Source organism: Caretta caretta, chromosome 9 (assembly GCF_965140235.1).
Source record: "Caretta caretta isolate rCarCar2 chromosome 9, rCarCar1.hap1, whole genome shotgun sequence".
NCBI lineage: Eukaryota > Metazoa > Chordata > Testudines > Cheloniidae > Caretta > Caretta caretta.
In genome coordinates, this window is record NC_134214.1 from 18,472,692 (window position 1) to 18,497,068 (window position 24,377).

The following is a 24,377-nucleotide window of genomic DNA, read 5'->3' on the forward strand; positions in this document are numbered from 1 at the left end:
TATGTTTTATTGTGGGCCGGGATTGTATGTGACACCTCGGGAGAGAGGGGATGCGATGTGAGACCTGGGTGTTCAAAAGACTATATTGAACAATGTGCCACGTAAGAATGCACTTTTGGAACAAAGTGTGTTAAGTGGTTTCCCTGGGGAATATGTAGGGGGTGGTGAATGCAAATTCCCCACCTCCGATGATGCCAAAACTCAGCCCTTTGAAGCTGTGCCTTCAGGGGTGGGCCATTGTCTGCTGATTACTTGTTACAAGAGATCAAGATCAAAGACCCAAGTTGTTTAAAGGAAAGACTGAGCTATTCATTGTAACTTTGAATCTGAGACAGTTATGAACTTGCAACCATGGGGGAAACCCCGTTGTGGGTTTTGAAGAACTGATACCTATCAGAGAACTAGATTGAAGTTGGGGGGTAATCTCTGGTAAACTTTTTGTATGTGTGTAGGTTCTTTTATTGTTTTCTGTATCATGTTCACACCTTAAGAATAAATGTGCTTGCTTAGAAAGAGCTGGTAACTGTGGCAATTATACTGTTCATAGCCTCTGGCAAGAAAGCAAAGTGCTGACCTAGCTTGTTTAGGCAGCCTGGCTTGCTGAGGATAGCACAGTTTAGGCAGGGAATTGTGCAGCCTGGGAAAACCCCATTCAGGAGGGAGAGGGACATGGGTCTCTGAGGACCCTTGAGTGAACGCCCTTAGTGGACCATGGAGGGGGAATATAGGCAATAGGCACAACACGCTCCTCACATACAGGTCATTTTAATTTACTGTCAGCACCGTGGCAGGAGTCTTCAAGAGGAATTTGGACGCGGCAGGGCAAGGGCACTGCAGGTGAACTTGAGCTGTACCATGCATAGGGGTACATGTGGATGAAGACATAGGGGTAATTTTCATGAAAAGCTGAAGGAAAAGTGAACAAGGCCGAGAGCATTGGTAGAGCAGAGGATACTGTCCCTGTCAATTGTGTGGTGCTGAGTAACATGAATTAACTTTATTCTGATCTCAGTTCCACTTACATTTCAAATCTGACTAGCTTCAAGCAGAAGCCTTTAAAAAAAAAAAAAAAAAAAGCAACCTGCCATTGAAATGCTCCTTCTTGTCTTCTAGAAATGGAAGGCAACGCCCTTCCACCCTTGTCTCAAAATCATACGGCTCTGAGGTGCAAGCTGGGAAATATGTTTATGTATAAAATTCTTCTTCTTCTAAAGCTTGTGCAGTTGTAGTTCTGTACTAAGGAAGCCTGACTTCATAGAAATAATAAATATTGGCACTAATGGTTTCTCAAACTTCTTAAAATACTATTTCTGTAATACGTACAGGCTATGTCAAATGTCTGATTGGGGCAGTATTTTATCAATTTTTTGATTGGCATGCATTTGGGATGACTTGCATAACTCGTGATGGGCCCATCCCATACTCAGACTGACTAAGGGTACATTTACACTGCAATTAGACACCCATGGCTAGCCCACACCAGCAGACTTGGGCTAAGGTGCTGTTTAATCGTGGTGTAGACATTTGGGCTCGGGCTGCAGCCCTACGTCTGGGACCCTCCACACTTGCAAAAGCCCGAGCCTGAACATCTACAGTGCAGTTAAACAGCCCCTGAGCCTGAAACCCAGAAGCCTAAGTCAGCGGGCATGGGCCAGCCGCAGGCTTTTAATTGCAGTGTAGACACACCCTAAAACCTCTACACCACACTGTCATGTATTCCTTATATCTATTATATAATGTTGCAGTATTTTATCACTGCTTGTTGCACTAAACTGTTTAGGCTAAAATTGTGCCAGCCCTTATGTAGCTGTATGTGTGCGGATGGAATAAGGAGCCTTTCCCCAATCATTGCCCCAGCACAATGGGGAACTCCAGGCAGTACTGTGCCTTGTGGAGGCAAAAGCCTCCCAGTGCTCTGCACTACTCTATTACAGGCTGGAGCTAAACACATGTAACCCTTTATCCCTTTTCCCCTCTCAGCTATGCTTAAAATATATACATCCACAATGGCTGATGTATTTGCAATTTGCAGGTGAAACCATGTGGAAAAAATAACCATTATTTCTGTGGGTCAATTCAGGAGCATAGTCCATAGTTCTGCTTCAAATGCAGACTCTCTCAAGGTAAATTAAAAGGATCAGAAGGGCACATTAGAACTGAGGTCATGTTTCTGAGTTACGCTGTCATCCCATTAAACTGAAACACAGTTCTCCCCATTAATTTCTTACACAAGGCAAGACATCCCAATTAATATTGACACATTTTAGAAAGACAAATTTTCATAATAAACTTTGTGGCCACCTGTTATGGGTTTTGGTACATTAGTCATGCTGCTTTTCATGATAAACATAGTAGTGTCCTTGTCCTTGTTGCTCTTTATTTTTCGTTTCAAGGCAAACCAGTTTTTAAGTGTAGTGTTGCTGTGAAGTGTGGAGAGAGAGGTGAAACTGTTTTTCCGGGTAAGCATATGCATTAATTCTTTAAATTGCTTTGGGGAACAGGAAACGCTGGTTGCTATTAGTATAAAACTAAATATTTTAAATGATGTAGGTGTGTATTTTTATTATTGCCTAATCCAAATCCTTTAAGCTATAGCTTTCTTAAGGTAGGACAGAGCAGTAAGTATAGACCTGATTCTTATTCCCATTGAAATCAAGAAGTGCTTTCGGTGACTTCAACAGGAAGGGAGTGGGTAATTGTAACTGAATTCAAAATATAGTTCTGCAACTTAACATGTTAGGGCTTAAAGCCATTATAGTCAATGGAAAACACCCAGTGATTTTCAGTGGATTTTGGATTATGAACTTAGTGTAGCACAGTTGAAATGGACAGTTAGGGGTTTAGGCTGCGATTACTCAAAGCAGCCTAAGGGAGATCTCTATTTGAAATTCCAATCTCTAGTTTCCTAACATGATTGAGGCTTATACTCAATGCTGATGTTGTTAGAGATATCCTCTCTCTGTCTGCCCTTGATGCTTGCTCATCTGGAATTTAACAATTCCAAGGTAACTCCTGAGCAGGAGGGATTCCATTGAATTTCAGGCTTCATGTGAGTTAATTTTGAGTTTTGTAATATCTGCTGTATTACTGTGCCAGAATGTAATTAATTATTTAGTAAAATGCTTTTTTGATAGACTTAGAGTGCTTTATAAAACCAGATCTATTCAAATGTACATTTGTATTATGAGGCTACATTTCTAAAGCAATATTTGTCCTGGAATTCAAGAGCGACCCACACCAAAATCCTGGATTCAAACACACTTTGGGGTCTGAAAGCTCATCCCTGATCTGAATTGTACAAATGGCCCCCTGTCATATGAATACACTGATTCAAAATCCCAGATCCAAACACCCTAAAGTTCAAGATGCTAGAAGTATAGATTCAGATTAATATTTTACAGCTACAGATCATTTAGAATAGTATATACCACCCCAGATAAAATCAAGCACAGCATGGTGTTTTCTACCACATACAAGTGTGGTAATACAGCTGTGTGTACATATTCGTTGCTAGCATCAATTAAATGGATCAGTTACTTAACTGATTGCACAGAATAAAGGACATTCCTTTTCCCTTCCTATGACTTGTTAAAGGATAACTTCTGACTGTGGTAAACAGTGAACTTACTATGGGAACACTACATACATCATGCCAAAGGTACACAGAATGATACTTGCAAACAATCTTTAAATATTCACGTTAACCTACTCTTATATAGGTTTTTGTTTATCAAGATTAAACCTCTTTTCAGGTATAGAAGTTTACTTTATGGGATGATTTACATAAGATTCTATTAGAGATCAAAGGTAACATTTCCTTGTGTTAAAAAGTTTCTTTTATACTGGGTGTATAGTTTATGGGTGAGATAAAGAAATTGACCAATAGAACTACGGGAAGGAGCTAGATGCTGTTTATCGTAACTTCTTAGAGAAGTGTGGTAGTATGAAGTTAAATCACTATTCTGGTTTTTATAATGTGATTTCAGTTCCAATCATTCAGAGGGGAAAAAGCTGCAATAAACTGTGCTACGATGAGAAGTGCTTTATTTCAGAGCCTTCTCTTGATTACAGCTGGAATGTCCTTAACTTGCAGCCCCATCTCTAATCCTATGGCTGACAGCACTACCCAACTTGCAGTGGAGCTATACCAAGTTCTTCATTGTTCTCCTAAAAAGGAGAACATCATACACTCACCACTTGGTGTTGCTTTACTTCTTGGAACGGTGCAGTTGGGGGCAAAGGGAAAAGCACTTAAGGAGATAAGACAAGCTTTGAAACTGCAAGGAAATAAAGATGGTGAGTATCGCTTGATCTACTGTCATTCATGCTGTGTAATAATGGTGAAACACACTGGTGAGTGGCATTTAGTACCCAGCTCATGTCACATGACATGACTGTCAGGGTTTTGAATGATTATATCACTGTCACATGGCACTAGCTCCTTTTGCTAGATCTCATTCTCTTATCTTAAAATGCATATAAAATATCAATCTCAAACTAATGAAGCTAACTAGTAAAACAGAAATGGACATATCTAAGATGCAGAACAGGGTAGAGGACATTGGCCAGTAGCTACCATCTCTGATCCTCAGTTGCTTTCTGATCACATAGACATTTCTTGTTCTCAGAACAGGTTCTTCCATAGCAGCCAGCTCAGTCACTGAAATGGATACCATACCATGCCATCCTTACTTCTGTGCTTCTGCTGGCAGCGATGCTGCCTTCAGAGCTGGGCTCCCGGCCAGCAGCCACCACTCTCTGGCTGCCTAGCTCTGAAGGCAGCGCCACTGCCATTTGTAGCACAAAAGTAAGAGTGTACCCCCCTACAATAACCTTGCAACCCCCCCTCCCACCACGACTGCCTTTTGGGTCAGGACCCCTACAGTTACAACACCGTGAAATTTCAGATTTAAATATCTGAAATCATGAAATTTGTGATTTTTAAAAATCCTATGACTGTGAAATTGAGCAAAATGGACCGTGAATTTGGTAGGGCCTAATACATTTTATATATACAATTTGCATAGCACCTTATCCATTAATCGTCCCATTGAAGTCTTGAGACTACTTACGGAGTGCAGTGCTCCCAAACATGAGTTAAGAGTATCAGAATCTGGCCTATGGGGTATAAGAAGTCAACTCCAGCCACGCACCCCGGCCTCCACTTCCTTATTTATATTTAATATCATCTTAATGAAAAGTAATAGGAAAGTCATTACAAGTTTCAAAAATAACCCTACAGTAGGTAATTCTACAGTGAAAAAGACTTACAAAAATTTGTTGGCTAAATGATTTTAAAATGTGTACATTTTGTACAAAAAACACTGCATTCTTAACAGCTAGAAGTAGAAATAATTGAAGCCCATGTTCAATTACAGGTTCCAGGAAATGTAGTAAGTCCATTTTAATTGCTTTGAATAGTTTTAATGCAATCTGTCCTAATAGAGATCATTGATCTGCAGATCAAATCCAATGTGCAAAGGACATTTTTAACACTTTGTTTGGTACAATGGTCTTTTCCCATAGACTCCCAAGAATAATGACTTATCAAGGGACAGCTGGGCATTTATAGCTACATTTGTAGATCTTCAGTGCATGACATAAATCCATTCATTCAAGAAGATGATTATTAACCATTTTAATTTTTTTAGAAAATATTTAAACAGACAAGTTACTTAGAAAATCAAGTCTCTGACCTCTGCTATGTGTCATGCTGCCAGTCACTGGCAGAAAGGGATGTTTCCAAAATGCCTATGCAATGCAATATGGCACTAACAGAAACTAGTTAGAGTGGGTGATTACAACACTGAATGGATTTCATATCTCCGTGTTGTTAAAAGATGTGACACAACAGGAGAGGAATAGAATGAGATAAACCTGGGACATAAGAGGGAAGATACCTGTAAAAAAATGCAGCTTGCAGTGCATTAAATTATAGAGTTAAATGAATCCTTGAAGCCAAAATTCAGCCCTGTTATAATAAGTGACTTCAGTGGAGTTACTTCAGGAATTTATTTGGCCTGGGAACTATAAAAAATCAAATATGTAATCAGTATATTGTGGATTTTAAAGTGTAACTACACTCGGTAGGGGTGCCCCGTTATCCGCCCCCCAGGGTGTCTTTCAAAGATAAGGTTAGCCTGAGCATGTGCAAGTGACTTCAAAAATCTTCTCTATCAGACATGTTACCAATGCTGAAAGCCATACAGAGTCAGACACTTGGAATACGCAACTCATAGTATCTATTTAATTAGTGCACCAGTGAGATTCATTCACCCTGTCTTAAAATATATTTAGTTCATGCTTTGCTTATTCAATATTATCCTCTGAAGGAGGACATAGGTTAAAAGAGCCAGACTTTGCCACCCTTACTCACACTGAGTAGTACCTTACTCTAGGTATAATCCCACTGATTTCACTGGCCCTGCTTGTGGAGTAAGGTACACCCAGTGAGAGTAAGGAGAGGCATAATCTGTCTCTGCACTAAAGCTGGTGATGTGAATTAATCTTGTATGTGTAGGCTAATGCATGTTGTTCCTTATATAGAATATGTTTATACCTTTCACTCAAGAGGACCAGGAGAGAGAATGGTTTCAGTGGGGTGTGAAGGAGGTATGCATGGGAGAGTTTTGAGTGTGGGAGAGAACAAGAGGAGTTCCTACTTCTCTCTCTCTACCCCCACTCCTTCAACAAGCAATCCCTGTCACTTTCAGAATTGAACTTTGTGGGGGTAGCATTTGCCCCCTTAGGGTTTTCCAGTCTTGAACCCTTTTGTTGTAGTTTACTTCCCTGTATCTGCAGGTGGCTTGTGCCACAAAAACATTCTTTTACGACACTGACAGGGATGGTTGGAAGAAGACTGGTTTTAAAACCACTGACAGTTTTGAAGAATATTGTCAAGGTTCCTCCCTCACTCTGAACTCCAGGGTACAGATGTGGGGACCTGCATGAAAAACCTCCTAAGCTTATCTTTACCAGCTTAGGTCAAAACTTCCCCAAGGTACAAAATATTCCACCCTTTGTCCTTGGATTGGCCGCTACCACCACCAAACTAATACTGGTTACTGGGGAAGAGCTGTTTGGATGCGTCTTTCCCCCCAAAATACTTCCCAAAACCTTGCACCCCACTTCCTGGACAAGGTTTGGTAAAAAGCCTCACCAATTTGCCTAGGTGACTACAGACCCAGACCCTTGGATCTTAAGAACAATGAACAATCCTCCCAACACTTACACCCCCCCTTTCCTGGGAAATGTTGGATAAAAAGCCTCACCAATTTGCATAGGTGACCACAGACCCAAACCCTTGGATCTGAGAACAATGAAAAAGCATTCAGTTTTCTTACAAGAAGACTTTTAATAAAAATAGAAGCAAATAGAAATAAAGAAATCCCCCCTGTAAAATCAGGATGGTAGATATCTTACAGGGTAATTAGATTCAAAAACATAGAGAACCCCTTTAGGCAAAACCTTAAGTTACAAAAAAGATACACAGACAGAAATAGTTATTCTATTCAGCACAATTCTTTTCTCAGCCATTTAAAGAAATCATAATCTAACACAGACCTAGCTAGATTACTTACTAAAAGTTCTAAGACTCCATTCCTGGTCTATCCCTGACAAAGACAGACTATAGACAGACACACAGACCCTTTGTTTCTCTCCCTCCTCCCAGCTTTTGAAAGTATCTTGTCTCCTCATTGGTCATTTTGGTCAGGTGCCAGCTTCTTAACCCTTTACAGGTGAGAGGAGCTTTCCCCTGGCCAGGAGGGATTTCAAAGGGGTTTACCCTTCCCTTTATATTTATGACAAATATCTAATCACCTTACCAGTTACACCTTTACAAGGTAGCTTGGGTAGAAAGGGCCTGTATTCTGGGGATGGGGTGGTGGTGGGGAGAGTCTCTGAATCTTCTGTTTTTTTTCCAAATGTACATGCAGCATAAAGGAAACAATCAGAATATTGCAGCTCATTTTCAAAAGCAGCCTTAGTTGTACTGTACCTGAACCTTCAGGAGATTATGGAATGCATTTTGTATATGGAGAATGATGCTATTACACAGCTGCTTTATGTTCTTCAAGTGAAGATGCTACTATTAACATTTATTTTCCTTAGGTGAAGAATTCTCTCTGCTCCAGACACTTTTCTCTGTCACCACAGAAAAGAAAGAATTTACATTTAATCTTGCCAATGCCCTCTACCTTCAAGAAGGATTCATTGTAAAAGAACAGTATCTCCATAGCAACAAGAAATTTTTTCAGACTGCTATAAAACTGGTGAATTTCCAAGACACACAAGCTTGCACAGAGGCCATAAGAACCTGGGTAGAAAACAAAACAGATGGTAAACTCTCTCTACAGCTTTCATAAAATCACTGTTTGCTAGTTAAGTTCTTCCCCTTTAATGCCCGAAAATATATAGAACGGGTTGGTGGTTGTATCATTGATCTGTGACAGATATGAGACTTTGCAAGAAGGAATCTGGAAGTTAGTACCTTCTTTCCAATATAGCCTGTTATTAAGACCAGCAACTAGCCCTTAAAAAGAGAAAAATACCAGGCTGTTTGCTAACTCTAATGATCTTCTTTTGATTCACAGTCATGTGAAGCATTTTTTCATAAAATTATTTAGTATGGCATTTTTACACAGCTATAGGTTTTGGGACGCTGGAAATCATCATTCTTTGCCAAGTAGATGATTATTTAATTTGTTAATAACAAGTGCTCCATTTCTCACATTTACTGTAAATCATTAATACATGTTAGCAAAATCTATTAATTTTCAGAACACTATACAGCTGCTAAATAAACTCTGATACTCCAAGTAAATATAGAAGCTAGCCACCAAAGCCCCATGTCCAATGTGAAACGTTCAGGCTTAATTTTACAACAGGGTCCACAGAATTATGTAACTCTGCCTATAAGCCCTCTCTGACCTTCCTTCACCAATTAATATAGTATTCTGTGTGTTATTCTGTTTGATAATGTTCCATTTATTTTATGCTGCTCCTATATTTTAACTCTGATGTGCTGCACATTTTTGTATTGACATCGAATAACTGAACCAAAGAAGTTGCCAGGGGAAAGCTGGAGGTTTTGGAAGCTGGGTATGGGACAAAAGGGATTTTGGTATCTAGGAGTGATAAGTGGTGGGGAGGCTGCTGATATTCTGGAGTCATTTAGCGGGTTGGTACCAGGGAGAGGAGATAATTCTTCCCCTTTCCCTTTCAGACAGGTGGAGAGCTGACTTTAAATCTGGAGGCAAAAGGCATTTGAACGGCTCATTCCTTGCCAAAGCAACTATTGACACCAACTATCTGCTCCACTGTACCCATCCTAATATCTACTGCTCCATTCAACAACAATGGAGAAGCCCATTAGCTTGATATTTCTGCTAAAATAACAATTAAATTACCCACATGTCATTGTTAACACCTCCTTTTAGATAATGTTGTCTGCGGACTCAGATAGACATCCTTACATCGCTTACACTCGATTCATAACATGAAGGTTTTCTTTATAAGGGAAAGATGAAAGTTCATTGAAAAATAAATCCTGCATTCTGGAGCAGAGCTCTGTGATAATATCAAAATAATCTGGAACTCTGCAGGAAAGTATTATATTCCGTATTATACACAAAACCATCCTAACATAATGAACATGCTCTGGTTCCCATTTATGTCAATGGCAAAATCCCATTCACTTCACTGGGACAAAAGTATAATGACAAACTATTCTCTAATGTCAGAGTGCAACAGCCTTTTTTTCAGAGTGTTATCGTAACAGGGAATCTTTAAAATCACAGCTGTATATTACATGCATGCTCATTTTAATTGCGTTTAAGATAGACTAACTGGCGTTTATAGCATCTGAAAATTTTGCTCATGTCCTTTTTTCCCCCCCATAGGCAAAATAAAAAATATTGTTTCAAGTGAAGAATTTGGTCCCCTTACTAGGCTTATTCTGGTGAACGCTATTTACTTCAAAGGAGACTGGACACAGAAGTTCAGACCAGAAGCTACCCAGGAGATGGATTTTACTAAGAGAGATGGTTCTGTAACTAAAATACCAATGATGCATCTTCAGCTGAGAACAAAGTTTGGTAATGTAAAATATGCATGTCTGTGTGGTAACCATAAAATCATATATATTGTCTTAGTGGTTGCAGTTTTCTTACTGAAGCCCATGGTTTTGTATTTATTCTAGGTTATTTTTCTGACAATAATGTGAGCTACCAGGTGTTGGAATTACCTTACAAAGGGAAGGAGTTCAGCTTAGTTTTAACACTTCCTTCAGAAGATGTAACTATAGAAGAAGTAGAAAACCTAATTACAGCTCAGCTGATAAAAAACTGGTTTGCTGAAACACAAGAGGAAGACGTAGAAATAAGCCTCCCTAGGTGTGTAATGTACTTCTCAATATTCTTATTTTTCATTATCCCATCTAATCTTCCGTTACGGAAGCATTAGGGATTAAATACAAAAACAGTCAAGAAAGCCTACTGACGACAGGCCCTGATTCTGCTCCCACTTAAGTCAATGGGAATTTTGTCATTCGTGTCAGTGAACAGAGGATCAGATTGGACCTGATTTTCCACTACCTTGTACCTTGTGTAGACCTTTACACCTGTTCCAAGTAGGTGTGAAATGCTACCGGATCAAAACTCTTCATTCACTTACATGAGTGGTGGCATTTTATACCGGCTTCACTCTCTCTTTGTAAACGAGCCTGGCAAAATGAGAACCCAGGTTTCCTGGATGGCAGAGCAGAGCGTGAACATTGGCTTAGAAGTGTGCCCTCATTTGGTTATTTTAGCCACCAATGATCTAAAAAGGTGCTTTATTTTGTAACACTACATGGACAAATTAAAGTTAAATTAAAGGTTTGCGCTATTTAATATCCACTGGTAAGTACAGCTGCTCTCAATGACGCTTTACATCTTGAGTTTTCGACCACGTAATGCCTCTATGTCTGGTTTCTTTATAATTTTAAACGTTGTCTCCCTTGTGCAAAATAGTAATCGTACGACTATGAAACCCTTAGATGGTGCTTTTCATCCGTATAGCTCTGAACATTTTACAGTAAGTGGGCAAGTAGCCTTTAACTACTTACTCACTACATCGATTAGGAAACGATTAGAGAGGTTAAATGATTTGCCCAGGAGCACACAGCAGTGGGATAGAACCTAGATTTTCTATCTTCCTGCCTCCTGATCTAACCACTAGGCTTGCTGCTTCTATTGATAATCATTTATTGACTGGGAAAATATTGATAGTTATACAATGAGTCTTTTTTCTATACGCTCTATAGGTTTAAAATAGAACAGACAGTGAACTTACAAGAAACGCTGCGCTCCCTCAATGTAACAGAGATATTTAGTGGCGGCTGTGACCTTTCTGGAATAACAGGTGCAGTGATTAACAATTCTGATATTACAATTATGAAACTTTTATCTCTGTTTTCAGTTGTCATCACTTTTTATAATAATGTACTTTAACCATGTACTTTTTGGTATATACTCAAGGCAAAACTGCACGTGCATGCATACACACATCCGTGCGCACACACAAACACAGGAAAATTTTTCCCCCTACCCCTCTACATCAGAGAACAAGGGTGGCTTATTCTTAGATTCATGTTAAAATGTGGGGAGCAAGTGAATTGTAATTTTGAATGTATAGAAGATCTAAGGTTTGAAGTTCATGGACTCCTAATTTCTGGAAAATGTTACACACGTGACCCAATATTGTTTAAGATCTAGATTTCTCAGATCCCAGTGTTCCAACAAGACCATTTTCCTTATATTACGTGAATAATATATGTGTGCATCTACAGACAAGTGTACATGCTATATTTTCAATATACAGTACCTGTCCTTTAGCCTAGACTTTGCTTCTTTGTTTCTTCACCCTTTAACTCATCAAACATTAATGGGAGAGTGGGTGGTGGTGGAAATCGCACATGTATTTTTTGAGGCTGGGAACTAGGAAATGAACATAGAAAGGGTCCTCTGATTTTAACAGTTAAGCATTGTGCATGAGCCTTCATCTCTCAATATAAAATGTAATAATTTATATATTTCCCCTTCAGAATCATCTGACATACACATTTCTAAAGCCATCCAAAAAGTTTGTATTGAGGTAAATGAAGATGGCAGTGAAGCGGCAGCATCCTCAAGTAAGATGTGAATATTTTCTTTGCTTAGGAGAATAAACACTTATCACTCCAATGTATTTTGAACTTGATGCGAGTGGCTCTTGAGTAAATTTTGGATGCAAATCATTTGGTGCACTTTTCACCCATGGTTCTTCCATTTCAAATTAAATTATTAAAATCCATGCAGCAGGCTTACGTGTGTCTGGACTTTATTCCTCAACCCATAATCGGACAAAAAAAATCCAACCTTTACCCACATATTTGGTTATAAGGTGATATTTTTTTCTTCAGTATGCTTACAGTCAAAGGCACCTGTTCTTCCAAAATAAATGATTTTTAAGGCAACTTTTACAAAATGAAAGACTCCGCAACTATTTTTATTCGTAACTTTGTATCAATGCAGGTCATGCAAAATCATCGCCCTATTGTTGTTTTTAAACAGATTTTTGACACTGTACCTATTCTGATTTTCAGTATGTTTTCCTTGTCCCTACCCCCAAAGTAAGCAAATTTTTAAAATATGCATGCCTATGCATGAGTGCAAGGGGGTTAGAGGAAGGACAAAAGGATCTAGTGCAATGCACCTTGTGTAGTGAGAAATCAGAATTTCATGTTTGGTCTTCTTTAATGCAAGCCATAAGGAATCATAGCACTGTCAGGGCCCCGGATCCCATAACATCGATATGAGGTTGGAGTGTGGCTATGCTGCCATCTCCCCAGCCTCCTTCCACACCAGCAGAGACTTTCCAAGGCCAGCTTTTGGGTAGTTATATACATTCCACTCTGTGTGTCATAAGGTGCTCTGCTCTGCACACCACCAAATGCCCTGGCAGCATTTTAATTAAGTCTGTCCTTCACAGGCACAATGTCTCTGGCCATTATCACTGCTGCACCCCTCTCGTCCCTAGTGTTGGGTAGAGCAGTGACTGCTAAAGCTACTGTCAAAGCCTGTATTTTCATATTTGGTGTCCTCTGCAGGAATTGTTTTCTAAGTGTCATGTAGGTCCTAGGAAAAAAATACACCTTGGACTATTTATTTTTAGGGGTTTTTAATTTAATATATGTTTGATTTGGATTTTGAACACACACACTAAAAACACAGCTAACAAAGTTAGGTAATAATAGCAAATTCTGCATCGTGTACCTTCATGGACCATAATGCAGTTACTCTTGCTGTTTGTTAATGTATGTGAGAGGAGAATTTGGTGCATTGTGTCTCAACTCAGCACTTAGTAAAGAAGAATATTGGAAGCAATCCGCTTGCTAGCAGCTATTAAATGAATTCATAGCTCCCAGACACGCTACTTGAAAGTGTTCTCTATATTAAGTACTTAATAAATAATCTGTCCCTGGATTGAACAACACTAATTGAATTACACAGTGCATATGATACTTATAACACTATCTGCTGGAAGTCAGAGGTTGCTCCCACACCGAGTATACCATCTATTATGTTTTTTGGTTCCTGTCCTCATTTTCTTTCCTCATAGTGTTCCTCCTAAGTGTTTCTTAAAGCCTAAATATCCCCTCTCAGTTTTTGCATCTACTTTTTTCTGTATCAGAAGGATGACTGGAGAGTGGGGTGGGAGGAGGTATTTTTTCATGCTTTGTGTGTATATAAAAAGATCTTCTACACTTTCCACAGTATGCATCCGATGAAGTGAGCTGTAGTTCACAAAAGCTTATGCTCAAATAAATTGGTTAGTCTCTAAGGTGCCACAAGTACTCCTTTTCTTTTTGCGAATACAGACTAACATGGCTGTTACTCTGAAACCTGTTGTAACATTAGGTATTTTGGTGGACAGTTATTGACTGGCATATGCTCAGATATTACAGTGATGAGGAGGGCATCGTCGTATCAAAGCAACTCAAAATCATTAACTACTCCCACCAAAATGACCAGTGTTGTGACAACCATCCTGTTGAAGATGGTTCCTTCTGAGCTCATCAACGTCACTCTCAAAGTGGCTAATGAGTGATAAAAGGCTCTGTTCTGCAAAGGTTGAGTTCTCGGTCTTCTCAATTTTCCCAGTTGCTGCTGACCCAGGAGCAAAGGATTTGAATTCTGCTCCCTCACATAGTAACAAGTGCTAGACTGCTGGGCCCAGCCTGTTGGCACTGAAGTTGTATTACACTGCATGACAAAGTTCATCTTGTCTTTATGATAATTTCTGCTCTAGCTTTTAGGAGTGGCAAAATTCCATATTGGCTGCTTATGAAGCCCTTTGTAATGGAGATGATTTACTGTATCTAGCAAGGATGTTAATATGAAACAGAAGATAACCTGATTTTATTTTAATGACAGCCTTGCAGTATCATATCTTAATTCTTAACCAGCCCATTTTAGTGGTAAACCATTGTTCTTGAGCACATATATCACTGCTTAAATGAGCCATTTTAAGCTTTCAGTTTGACAGATGCCTGCTAGGAAGATAATAACTATAGTTAAAGAATATAGTTACAATATTCCATTCAGATGAGTTTTAAAATGAAATGCCACATCTTGAGCTGAAGAAGGTAAAGTCTCAAGATATATCCAGCAGGTTATTATCTTAATAGTTTGTGCTAAGTCCTCAAAGAAAATGTCATATTACAAAGCAGCTGTATAATAGATGAGTGATTTGTTCTTGTAATTGTGCAGTTGTCTTTATGATTTGTAACTAAAGAAAAAATCCAGTTAAAATACGTTTGTCATTTGGTAATCAAGAACAGCAGTTCATCCAGTGTGTGTGTGTGTCTCCGTGAAAGGCATTTTACATAGATTTATCACTTCTCCTTACTACACCATATACTAGACACCTGACATAATGGGACAACAGTTGATCTGTTATAGCAAAATCTCTTCCGTAAGAATGACTAATATTTCTAATCTGTGATGTAGAAATCCAGCCCATGGACCATATACAGCCAATCTCCATGGCCACAGAAGGCCTCTGGTACCAGAATGGGTGTGGTTCCTTTATGCTGGGGGGAGGTGACTAGCTGTATGGTGCAGAGGCTAGCTTTGCTTATGCTCCCTACACAGTGACTCATTCAATCCCCTGGACATTAGAAAATAACCTGTTTCAGTCACTGGCCTCAGGTAGCTCCGTTCCCCCGCTCCACACAGGGTGGCTTCTTAGCAGCTTCCTTGGCTTGCGGGGAGGATGACTTCTTTACCCCAAAGACACTCCTCCAGCACCCAGACCTTCTGCTTAGGCTTTGTGTTGGGCAGAGGATTTATCCCTAACAGAAAGTCTATTGCTTTGTGTTTGTAGGCACGCAGATGGCAGCGATCATGAGCATGTCACATAACCAGTTTGTGGCTAACCGCCCATTCCTATTTATCCTGAAACATAATCCAACAGGTAAGTTATTGCAATTACCCTCCCTCTCCTGGGATTTTTCAAAGGGATAGGTGTCAGATAGCACTAGCCCAAAATGTGGCTTTTGTGGGGAAAATATGGAAAATAAAATTAAGAAAAAATGTTCTTGTTTGTATTTAAACATTCCTGGGCAGCGTCTGCAACCCAACCAGGACCGCACATTGTACTAGTGTGGGGGAACAAGGAAGTGAAATGGACTATGAAACTTCTCATTACAAATAAAAGTGAAACTGATTAGTCTGACTATTAGAGAAACAAGGTGAGTGAGGTAATATCTTTTATTGGACCAACTTCTGCCGGAGAGAGAGAGACAAGCTTCTTGTGTAAGCTCGAAAGATTCCCTCTTACCAACAGAAGTTGGTTCAATAAAAGATATTACCTCACCTATATTGTATTTATAATATCCTAGGACCAACACAGCTACAGCAACACTGCATAGTCTGACCATTATCTAAGATAAGTGAAATGCAAAAAGAAAAACAGTAAAAAGAAAACTAAGTACTATTAACAAGGAAATTAGGAAAGCTGTTGGTTTGAATTTGTGTCTCTTTAACAAGGTCTGTAAATTTCATATATATTCACATTCAGACCATTCTCTGTCTTCATTTTATCTTCTCACATATGTGTTTCAAACTCCAGGCCTGACAGCCTGATGTGGCTTTAATCTATTAATCCAGACCCCACACTGGTTGAAAATTCTTCAGAATTTCTACTTTCTTTACCTGTTCTCTGCTCCTGACAGTCCTTATGTCCTGTTGAGCCCCACTGAACCTTAGATGAGCAGCCATTATGCCGGTAGGCCTAGCTTCAATCTCTCTGAAAACAATGGGAGGTGGAAGCCAATTTTATTCAGGGCAGCTTCCCTTCCACATGCAGATAGGCTGTAGGGAAGTGGCAGCCATCTTGCTAGCTTCAGCTCCATTGACAGGTAGGAAAACACCCAATGTCACAATAAGATTGTGAGATTTAGTATGGTTGTCCATTCAGCCAGCACGTCTACTGGTCAGGGCCTGCTGCTTTAGTCTCTTTTTTAGTTCAATGTGTCAGGGACAGGGTTCAGAGGGGTCAGCTTTCTTACCAGTAACTCCCTAGTCCTGCCCGTCTCAGGGCAAGGCATAGGTGAATCTTATGTGGGTAAGGGGACCCAGTCTCTCACTCCTCCAGATTCTAGCCAAGTGTGACAGCTCAGGCTGACCTATGCTTTGCCCACCTCTTGTTCACCTCACTGTGGGCCACTCCTTACCCCACCTGATGTCTCAGTTTGGGGCGTGGCTTCTGTTTGATTACAGTCCTTTGCTCGAAACCCTGAGTCTCAGGGCTGACGCATGCAGGCAACCCTTTGGTGCCCTGTACATGGTTCTCCCTGCCTCTTGGATGATGTCTCAAAGAAGTGGGAGAAAGATTCATTGCAAGACCTCCTCAGTAAAAGCTCCTCCTCCTGGAAATGATTTCTCTCCTCCCCTCCACCTGGGTTGCTGGAGCTCTTTTTATAGTGCTAATTTCCCCAAACAAATGCTTGGCAGTGCCCGAGAGGCAGCTCTTTCCTGGTTCAGTACTGCTCCAGCCTTTCCCCTGCCTCCACCTTAGTGAGGGGTTTGTAAACCCCATCACACGAAAGCTGACAATACTGCTGATGTCAATTAGCAGCAGCGTAACAGAGCAGAATTTGGCCTAGAATAGCCAAAAGGTATCCCCTTCACCTCAGTAGGATAATAAATATCAACATTAACTATTTAACTCCTGATCACTTCAGCAGAAATATAGATAGTGGTTGGATGTAGGCAGGGATCAATATAGGAGGACTGGACAAAGGCAGTTGGCATTCCGCTTCATATTCACATCAATTTTAAAAGTACACTGCTATAAGCAGTGGAGTATGTGGTGCTTTCACTTCATTTCCTGTCTCTTAATGCTTGTCCTCTGAGCTCTCTACCTCCCCCCCCCCCCCACGGGTAGGGGCTCAGAGAACAGATACTGTTCTGTACACAGAACCCAATAAAGAGCTGAATTTATGGTAGTCCTAAACATGATTTTCATTCTCCACCAATCAAGTGGTACTGAATGCAACGTCTAACTTTGCTAACTAAAATATTAGTTACTACCTAAGTACCATATTTTTCCCCTCAGTCACTTTGCAAAACTTCTAGACATATATGTGTGGATTGAGAGCAGGATATTGCCCGAGCTTTGTAGCCCTGACCTAAGTGTATTAATTTAAAAAAAAATGTAATTCAGCCATTTCCACAGAATGAATGTGGCACCCCTATTCTAATGATTTTGGAGGAAAGTTTGTTCATGGAGGCTAATATAGTTATTTAAAAATTGGGCATGACAGGATCCATAAGTATCTTTTAGATAAGCTTTGTGTCTGAAACTATTGTTTTGAAGTTATGTGAAATCAGTTTGGTTTTAAGAATGTTTTATTTTTTACTAGTAATAGACTCCATAATTCTATAGGTAGTAGGTCCCAGCAGAAGTTTTAGGTCAGCTTCTTGCGTTAATATTTTAGCTTTAGTTCTTTTCACATCATCATTTTTCTTGATTTTTTCCTTTCTACTGGTCATCATAAATGATTCTGCTGAACTAAGATCCTTTAAACCCCTTCCAAATAAACAGATAGAGCACTTATTTTCCAGAAATATTCAAAGCTAAGACCATGTATCCATCCCCCCCCAATGCATAGGAGTCAATTGAGGAAGACCAGTTTTGATTTTAACCTTTAGATAGTGCAAATTCCTTAGAACAAATACATTTCATAAACCTCATGAATCAAAGAAGCATGTGGCATTGATGCAATGGGAAATCATAACATTCAAAATAAACCTTTTTGATTTCATTACCACATGGCAGCAGTTATTGGTTATTTTGTATTACAGAGCCATGTGATGGCAATCAGCACACAAAAGTGTGTGGGGCAGGGAATACCAGGGGAAAATTCCTCTTTTTTTTTTAAGCTATAACTTTTTAAAAACAATGTGTTTAATGAAAATCTCTACTGTTTTACAATCTGCGCCGAAATTAAAATGTCAAAACTAAATCTCTAATTAAAGGAGTATCTAAGATGAGTGACAACTCATTTATAGGAGATGGTAATGGCTGCCATAAAAGAGGGAAAATTACTGTTATTTTTAACAATTACACAATCAGTAGTTTGTTATAGCAACTTTGGAAAGGAGTTTCAGGAAATCTGTCATAATGATAGGCATTTGAAGACCAATATAGGCCTGATTCATGCCTGACCTAAATAGGATGTATGGGCCAAATTATTATTTTGGAATATTTGTATCAATTCCCTGTCTTCTGATGAAATAATCCCCTTTCCTGGAGGCTGCTATACTGCCCTTCCCACATACGATTTGTCTGAACACTCATCCTGGAGAGAAGATGAGAGAGAGAATAAATTACACATGACAGAGGTTAATTATGTCACTTAATGCTCTAAAGAAAGGCGTTCAGATATTACAGTGATGTGGAGTGATAGGAGAACAGTAGCCATCACAGTTAGTGAACACCATTCCCAGACATGTAACAGGAGTATTAACCTTCTGTAACTCTGAACCATGTCAGACATCAGCAAATTAGGTTCAATCTCTTGAATATACAGTACATATAGCACTGGTAAAAAAGAGCTTCAAGGACTCCCATAAATAGTGAAAACCAGAGACTGCTGGGAGAAGAATCTGAATATGTAAATAACTCAGTCAGATATTTCCATTTAAAAATAAAATTAGAGATGCTCAAATGTGCAAAAATAAAAATTAAATAAATAAATCACCCAACCTTAGATCAACTTGAGAGAGTAATTTGAGACGGATGGCCAACAGGAAAAGCCATGGCGATCGTGAAGATAAAAAAAACCCTATTGAGACCAGGAGAATAAATTGCTGTGCGAGATGAGAGTCTGGATAAATAACATTGTATCACAACACTGAATAGCATGGGGACAAAAATGCTAAATACAGACACAGCCTAACTGGGCAATGTGAAGAGAGGACCTTTTCTGGCCTTATATGAATGCTGTAATCCAAGATAAGTTATCTAAGTTGTAAATCTTCAGTGAATTCACATGCAAAAGAACCAGTGAATCTACATGGGATTTTTGGTAAACATCTCTAATTAAATGGGAAAGATATGACCTCTTACTAATGGACTACTGTCTGGGTTTTTAAAAAGTTTAAGCACACAGCACACTGCATAACAACTTAATGTTTTATAAATGTCAAGGAAGCAGGGTCTGCCATGGCTGAGAACCAATGCCTTTTGAGTAGCCTCTGAGGAGGAGATGTAGAGGCAGCTCTGTGAAAAGACTTCCTCCCCCAGAGCCAGACTTCCATTTCGAATCTGACACTTGTCCTGGGTAGTGACTTTACTGCAAAAAGAGATTTCCAGTTGGGGAGAAAAATGGGATTTTACTATGTATAATACTAGAGTCAAACTGAAATGGCCTTTGGCAATAGCAGGAAGTCACAAAGAGGTCATACCACAAAGGGATTCGTTCCTGAGGCAAAGTAAAAAGTCTTTAATAATGGTAAACTATTCCGGTGTGTGTGTGTGGGGGGAAATTCCCTAGGTTTCGTAGTCTGAGTTATTGGAGCTGTCAGCAAGTAACAGGAAGAGACTTGAGGCACAATAGGGCATATACTGTAAAAATGTCAAACCCAGGGGTAAGGATAAGATTTTTGTCACAGAGGTTATGAAAATCATGGCCTCTGCGACTTTGAGGACTCCGTGACATTTTCTGTTTCAGCCTCATGCCCTGGGGTAGCAGGGGCCTCACAGCTCCCAGCTGCTGGCCCCAGAGGTCTGAGTTGTCACAGGTGGCGGGTGCCCTTGAGCTCTGAGATGCCAACCCTGAGCTGCTGTGGGCAGCAGGGGCCTGGAGCTCCTGGCAGTTAGTGCTCCCCCCCACCAAACCTTATTTTTAGTAAAACTCAGACAGGTCATGGGCTTCCGTGAATTTTTTTTTATTGCCCATGACCTGTCCGTGAGTTGTGTTAGTGAATTCACTTCAACAAAAAACAAAACAAAACCGACTCCAATGAGACACTGCAGAATTGGAATTAATTTCCAAACTGGACACCATCAAATTAGGCTTGAATAAAGACTGGGAGTGGATAGGTCATTACACAAACTAAAAACTATTTCCCCATGCTAATTTCCCCCCCTACTGTTACTCACACCTTCTTGTCAACTGTTTGAAATGGGCCATCCTGATTATCACTACAAAGGTTTTTTTAATCCTGCTGATAATAGCCCACCTTAATTGATTTGTCTGGTTAAGGTTGGTATGGCAACCCCCATCTTTTCACGTTTGACCTACCTACCGTGTTTTCCACTCCATGCATCTGATGAAGTGGGTTTTAATCTGTAGTGATGGGACGACTCACCGACACGGCACCTCCTACTGGTCATCTGGGAGGTCGCTCTTTTCCAGCTTTTGAGCACCCTCTGCAGGCCAGTGTCTTGCCTGCCACTGCCCTCCCCACCCCATGTCCCTCCTGGACCCCAGTGCCCCTTTACCTTGGGGTGCTGCTCCCTGGCAGTGCCCCCACACTCTAGGTCTCCCCTTCCAGGGGAACCTCCAACCCTCTATTCCCACCTTGCCTCAGTGGCTACTGCCAGTCCTCATCTAGCCCCTGCTCACTGGGGCAGACTACAGTCTGTCATGGCCACTCATCATTGGCAAGGAGGTTGGAGAAGTTGCTTCTGCCTATTCCCAGGCTGTACCTCTGTAGCCCCAGTACGTTTGTAGGCCTTCACCAAGGCCTGCAGGTCCCCAGCTCCCTTTGCCCTTTTCTATTGCTCTGCTCTAGGTAGCTTGCTCCCAGGGCCAGAGTGAGACTCCTTCTGCCCCTGGACCTCAGCCCTCTTATCAGGGCCAGCTGAGCCCTAATTGAGCTGGCCACATTTGTGGCCAACTACTCAGGTGCTTTCACTCCTTTTCCCAGCCACAGCCCTTTCCACGGCTACTTTTAGTATTGGCTCCCCAGGGCAGCCCTCTCCCAGGGCTGTTTTAACGCCTTCAGGGCTGGAGCGAGGTGACCACCCAACTACATAGTCTCTAAGGTGCCACAAGTACTCCTCGTTCTTTCTACCACAACTGACCATAATAAAATCTCTGGTACACAAGAAAAAAAGCAATCGCCGTTACAGAACTACACATACACCATACTGTATGTACATGCAAAGAAAGTATGATACAAAATAGTGTATCTTAAGTATTCCAAGCCATACAATTGTAGCTTAGATATAAATGAAATTTTATATGTTTAGCATAGGATTTCTTCTTCGTAAAAATAATAAGGGCTTGCAGGATCAGTTTGGCCAGATAGGGGAATAGAATTTAATGTTGTTTGTGTCACTACATTTAACTCTGACATATTTTCTATTGACAGAGAAAAGTAGGAATAGATGAAAAAAGTTATGTTCTTATTCTTAATAATTGGTACTGAAATCCACACTAATGCTTACCAGCAAACATATGTAATATTCTTTCAATTTCTAGGTTCAATTGTGTTTATGGGAAGGCTGGCAAATCCTGACATTCAGAACACAAGGAGAAGAGATATGGAGTCACTATAATCATAACAAAGGCAGAAAAAATGTAATGTTCTAAAATTAAAGTCTGATCATTATTGCAGCCAAACTTGCTGTTTTTCCTTTTCATTCTTTCAATGCTAGAGCATGAAGAAGTTTGAAATTTCAGAATAAAAATGTTATTTGCTTAGTAGCTGATTTTCTGACTTCACAAAGACAGAATGATTTTGTGTTCCTTGTAGAGCCTATACTAAGATGACCAACAACAAGATTTCTTTGTAATGTGTGTATATTAAAACATACTTAATCTAGTCACTTCTCAACATGTATCTAATTCTCTCTGTTCTCAGCTTCTTGGAATGCGAAGAGGTAGTCTGATCTTATCCTCTGATGGAAAGATCTTATATTAATTTTCAGACAATACTCTGTCCACTTTTGTTGTACTTTGAGAACTAATGCTTTAGCATGATTGTTACCCTAGCATGCCACCAGAGAAGATCATTTTCATTGCATTATGGGACAAAAGAGGACTCTAGTGGTGTTAGTGATACAATAGATGTTTTTGTGTTTTTTTACAGGCACTCTTACAATTTCTCTCATATTAATCTCTGATAGTGGGGTGCAAGGTTTTGGGAAGTATTTTGGGGGGAAGGATGCGTCCAAACAGCTCTTCTCCAGTAACTAGTATTAGTTTGGTGGTGGTAGCGGCCAGTCCAAGGACAACGGGTGGAATATTTTGTACCTTGGGGAAGTTTTGACCTAAGCTGGTAAAGATAAGCTTAGGAGGTTTTTCATGCAGGTCCCCACATCTGTACCCTAGAGTTCAGAGTGGGGGAGGAACCTTGACATGGTGGGAACCTTGCACCCCACTTCCTGGACAAGGTTTGGTAAAAAGCCTCACCAATTTGCCTAGGTGACTACAGACCCAGACCCTTGGATCTTAAGAACAATGAACAATCCTCCCAACACTTGCACCCCCCCTTTCCTGGGAAATGTTGGATAAAAAGCCTCACCAATTTGCATAGGTGACCACAGACCCAAACCCTTGGATCTGAGAACAATGAAAAAGCATTCAGTTTCTTACAAGAAGACTTTTAATAAAAATAGAAGTAAATAGAAATAAAGAAATCCCCCCTGTAAAATCAGGATGGTAGATATCTTACAGGGTAATTAGATTCAAAAACATAGAGAACCCCTCTAGGCAAAACCTTAAGTTACAAAAAAGATACACAGACAGAAATAGTTATTCTATTCAGCACAATTCTTTTCTCAGCCATTTAAAGAAATCATAATCTAACACATACCTAGCTAGATTACTTACTAAAAGTTCTAAGACTCCATTCCTGGTCTATCCCCGACAAAGACAGACTATAGACAGACACACAGACCCTTTGTTTCTCTCCTTCCTCACAGCTTTTGAAAGTATCTTGTCTCCTCATTGGTCATTTTGGTCAGGTGCCAGCGAGGTTACCTTTAGCTTCTTAACCCTTTACAGGTGAGAGGAGCTTTCCCCTGGCCAGGAGGGATTTCAAAGGGGTTTACCCTTCCCTTTATATTTATGACACACCCCCCAAATCTCAGCTAGGGTGAAACACTGGCTGGGATTTCTTCCTGGAGCTCTAGGAAAAACAGAGTTAATAAGACACATGCATCTCTAAATATACTACCAAGTACATAAAGACTAACAATATTTTCCACATCTCAAGGACGATTTTAACCAGTTGATTCTGGGAAACTTTCACGGGAGAGTGCATCAGCCACTTTGTTAGAAGCTCCTGAGATGTGTTGGATGTCGAAATCAAAATCTTGGAGAGCTAAACTCCACCGAAGAAGTTTTTTGTTAGTTTCCTTGACGGTGTGAAGCCACTTCAGTGCAGCATGGTCGGTTTGCAGGTGGAAACGCCGTCCCCAAACATATGGGCGTAGCTTTTCCAGAGCGTAGACAATGGCGTAACATTCTTTTTCAGTGACTGACCAGTTGCTTTCCCTCTCAGACAGTTTTTTGCTGAAAAACACTACAGGGTGGAATTCTTGATCAGGTCCTTTCTGCATTAAAACTGCTCCCACACCACGCTCGGACGCATCTGTGGTTACTAGGAATGGTTTGTCAAAGTCTGGGGCCCTTAGTACAGGGTCAGACATGAGTGTCGCTTTAAGCTTGTTAAAGGCCTTCTGACACTTTTCGGTCCACTGAACAGCATTTGGCTGTTTCTTTTTGGTTAGGTCTGTCAGTGGGGCGGCGATTTGGCTGTAGTGCGGTACAAATTGTCTGTAATAACCGGCCAAGCCTAAGAAGGATTGAACCTGTTTCTTTGACTTTGGGA

The 24,377-nt window shown here is 40.3% G+C and overlaps 1 protein-coding gene across 2 annotated transcripts; it reads left to right on the forward strand.

Annotated features, from left to right (window-relative positions):
* Positions 1-620: 620 nt before the first annotated feature.
* SERPINI2 (serpin family I member 2) lies at positions 621-22,307 on the forward strand. Of its 2 annotated transcripts, none has more exons than XM_075132135.1 (9): positions 621-2,459; positions 3,987-4,296; positions 8,113-8,340; positions 9,903-10,097; positions 10,202-10,394; positions 11,306-11,403; positions 12,086-12,172; positions 15,409-15,498; positions 22,022-22,307. In XM_075132135.1, the coding sequence occupies exons 2-9, from the start codon at positions 4,032-4,034 to the stop codon at positions 22,096-22,098; spliced, it is 1,233 nt and encodes a 410-aa protein (XP_074988236.1). In that variant the 5' UTR covers positions 621-2,459; positions 3,987-4,031; the 3' UTR covers positions 22,099-22,307. The 2 variants fall into 2 exon arrangements, with proteins under 2 accessions (XP_074988236.1, XP_074988237.1); XM_075132136.1 differs by having other exon boundaries at positions 4,094-4,296.
* The last annotated feature ends 2,070 nt before the right edge of the window (positions 22,308-24,377 follow it).